The 3,216-nt window shown below is 47.5% G+C and overlaps 1 protein-coding gene across 1 annotated transcript in view; it reads left to right on the forward strand.

Moving 5' to 3' along the window:
- LOC109956812 (MLLT6, PHD finger containing) overlaps window positions 1-3,216 on the forward strand; it is a 26,122-nt gene that overhangs the window by 7,860 nt on the left and 15,046 nt on the right. The window contains exons 6-10 of the mRNA XM_020594175.1: window positions 241-334; window positions 851-958; window positions 1,760-1,849; window positions 2,057-2,204; window positions 2,322-3,110. Of these exons, the coding sequence (XP_020449831.1) occupies window positions 241-334; window positions 851-958; window positions 1,760-1,849; window positions 2,057-2,204; window positions 2,322-3,110 (1,229 nt within the window). The remainder of the gene's footprint in view (window positions 1-240; window positions 335-850; window positions 959-1,759; window positions 1,850-2,056; window positions 2,205-2,321; window positions 3,111-3,216) is intronic.

The raw sequence follows: 3,216 nt of genomic DNA on the forward strand, positions 1-3,216 counted from the left end.
TATATTATTGTTTATAGCTTTTTATGTGTTGTTTTTATATTTGAATGATATGTTAAGTGCTTTGGTCAGCTGTGCTGTGGTAAAGCACTATATAAATAAAGTTGAGTTGATCAAACCTGTGGGACTGGCCACCACTGATTCGTGTGTGCACATCTGACTTTTAATTCATCCTGCCTTGATCAGTGACACAACTCTGGGACTTCCTCTTTTGTCTGACCCTGTGACCTCGTGTGTGTTCAGTGCTCAGATGGCCGGTCTGCTGTGTGAGGAAGAAGGCCCAGAAGCTGACAATGTGAAATACTGTGGCTACTGCAAGCATCACTACAACAAGATGGTAAAAATCTGAGGAGATTGTTCCTTCCCAGATCCTCCCTTTGACTCATCCTGGGAATACACACTCCTTTGCCTCATAATTGTACTGAACTGCCATTTCAAAAAAACGCATCATTGTTCAGCACAGGAGCTTATGTGCCAGACTATTTCTTGGCCAGGCCCAGTGACTTCCTGGAGTCTCTGCTGGTTGCCTGGCAACCTCACAGCAGCAACAGGACTCTTACTGCGCCCAGCCAGGAAATAGTCTGGCTCATAACCACTGTATGGAGGTGCTGGTAGGTGATTTTTTTTAACCTTTGGACAGAGCCACGCTGGTTGTTTTCAGTCTTTATGTTAAGCTGTCTGAAGCAGTGTATGATCTTCTCATCTAACTCTCTGTAAGATAGCAAATTAGGGTATTTCCCAAAATGTCAAACTGTTGCATATCTTTAAGGTGCTGTGTGATAAAAGCCTGGCAGCTAATAAAGTTGCAGTTGGTCTTGAGACAATGCTCACTTTCTTCTTTTGGCTTTTACAGCAGAAGAAGTTACGCTCTAGTGAAAATACAAGTAGCTCTTTCAGTCATTCCAGGGGGCGCTCCAGCTCTCCCCCACAGGACAAACACCACCACCACAGGCAGCGGAAGGTAAGCGCCAGCGTTACTAATGTGTGTAATTGTAAAGGCTAGGTGAAGTGTTAAGTGCCAGAAGCTGGTGTTGAAAATCCAATTAGATTCATTGTCGTGTCTTTAGGGTTTGAAAAACAGTTTTGGTACTGGTAACATAGTAGCACCTTACTGGCACTAGTATAAAACTATTCTACTGATACCTAGCCCTAGTAATTGTATGTGTGCATGCGTATTGGGTTTATGTGTTAGACTGGATAACGTATGCCTGGGTGGACCTGGCTTGTCTGATTCCTGTGTATGTATCAAGTCAAGTAAAGTCAAGTCAGTGTCACAATTCACAAATTTGCCTTAAGGGCTTTTACAATCGGTACATTATACAACACCCTGTGTCCTTAGACCCTCAAATACAAACCTCAGGAAGAGCAACAGAGGAGGGATCCCTCTTCCAGGACAGGCAGACGTTGCGTGCAGAGAATAAATCAGCATACTAGATTTACTGTATGAACAGTCAGGATGGACTTCATGATACTAGCTGGTTAGGCAGTGAGCTGCTCTGCCCCATAAATTACACACTGTAGATTATAAACTTGTATGAAGAATATAATCCGGGCTGATGTCAAGCAGCTTCCAGGTATGCCAGCAGACAGGACCAGAGCCATATGGCCTCTCCACCATGAAGACCTGGAAAGAGAACAGACACACAATATGCCAGACTGAAGTGCACATTTTACACATATAGGAGAAAGGAACAAACACACAAGGAGAGAGTGACAAAGATAACGTGTGTGTGTGTGTGTGTGTGTGTGTGTGTGTTTTCAGAGTCATAAGGACAAGATTCGTCAAAAAGAGCGCCACAAGAAGTCCTCTGACAGCCTGGGCTCTTCAGTGACCACCGACAGCATAGAGAAGGTATGAAAAGCAAATGACACTAACGACTGTGAGATGGAAATTAAAATTCAGATAAATCTTAATGCCACAGTACTTCAGTTATGATTATGGAAATCATATTTTGTAAGGTCAAGTTTATTGTAACATATTGTGAAGAGCTGTCTTTTTGGTGGACTTTACAGAAACATCTGAATAAATATAATGTTGTTATGACCTATGTTGGTGCAGATCGCCTCCAGTCACCACGGCAACAAGGAGAGTGAGGGAAAGTCCAAGAAGCTGAGCTCGCACAGTCATGGTCATCGCAGTAAGAAGACAGGAAGCACTGGCAAGAGCTGCTCCTCCTCCTCCTGCTCTTCCAGCCCATTCAACACAGGTAAGAAATGAACAGTGAACTGCTGGAACACTGCAGCTTATGTTAGAAAGTCCGAGCTGACAGAAGGCAACTGAGGTGAGTGTGTTTGTATTTCGTCTCTGCGTACGTCTCCCCCAGTAGGTGGCTCCTTGTCGTCTGCTCAAGATTTCCATCAGTTTTCATCTTCCTCCCGCCTGGAGCGTGACCATGACCGAGGAGGTGACGACCACAGTGGAGAGGAGCGCAAGGAGCGTCACAGGAGGCCAGCGGTCCAAGAGGACGAAGATGAAGAGGATGATGAGAAGGGGGAGGACAAAGATGAGGAAGAGGAGGAGGAGGACAGTAAATACCACAAGCCACCAGCACTGACTCCTGCCGATGGCCCACTGGCAAGCTCACAGAGTCACGACAAGTCAGACGGCAACTCCAGCCCTTTCGAGAACAAGGTCACCATCTCTACCTTTGGCTCCATCATGCGCATCACCTCCTCATCAGGGCTGGGCAGCAGCAGCAAAATCCGCAAGATCTCCTCCTCAGGGGACTACAAACCCTCCAAGTCTCTCTGCAAGCCGTCTCAGCTGAGTACAGCACCTATCCTGGAGGAGGCAGACGTGGAGGACAAAGCCACACCTCCAGCACTGCCCCGAGAGCGGAGGCACCGTGTCAACAAGAAGAGCCGTCATGGTCCAGGGCGCCCACGGGGCAGCAAGAACCGGGACAGGAGGGAAGAAGAGCATCATCACCACCATCACCACCCAGCACCTCTTCCTCCAGCGCTAACATCCTCACTGTACACGAGCCCATCCTCCATCCCACACCCCGCCTTCCCCTCCACGCTACCTCCCACCACCACTTCTTCCTCTTCTTTCTCCTCCTCCTCTGCCGGCAGTTTTTCCACAGGCCGTGGTAACTCGCTGCTCGGCTCCGGTGAGTCTGTGTCAGTGGGTGTGTGTGTGTGTGTGTGTGGTAGCCCTCTAACTTCCTGTGTGTCAGAGTAAGTGTGCACCCAAAAAAAAAAAGATCTCTCTTTCCC

The sequence above is a fragment of the Monopterus albus genome, unplaced genomic scaffold (assembly GCF_001952655.1).
Source record: "Monopterus albus unplaced genomic scaffold, M_albus_1.0 scaffold22.1, whole genome shotgun sequence".
In the NCBI taxonomy this organism is placed as follows: domain Eukaryota; kingdom Metazoa; phylum Chordata; class Actinopteri; order Synbranchiformes; family Synbranchidae; genus Monopterus; species Monopterus albus.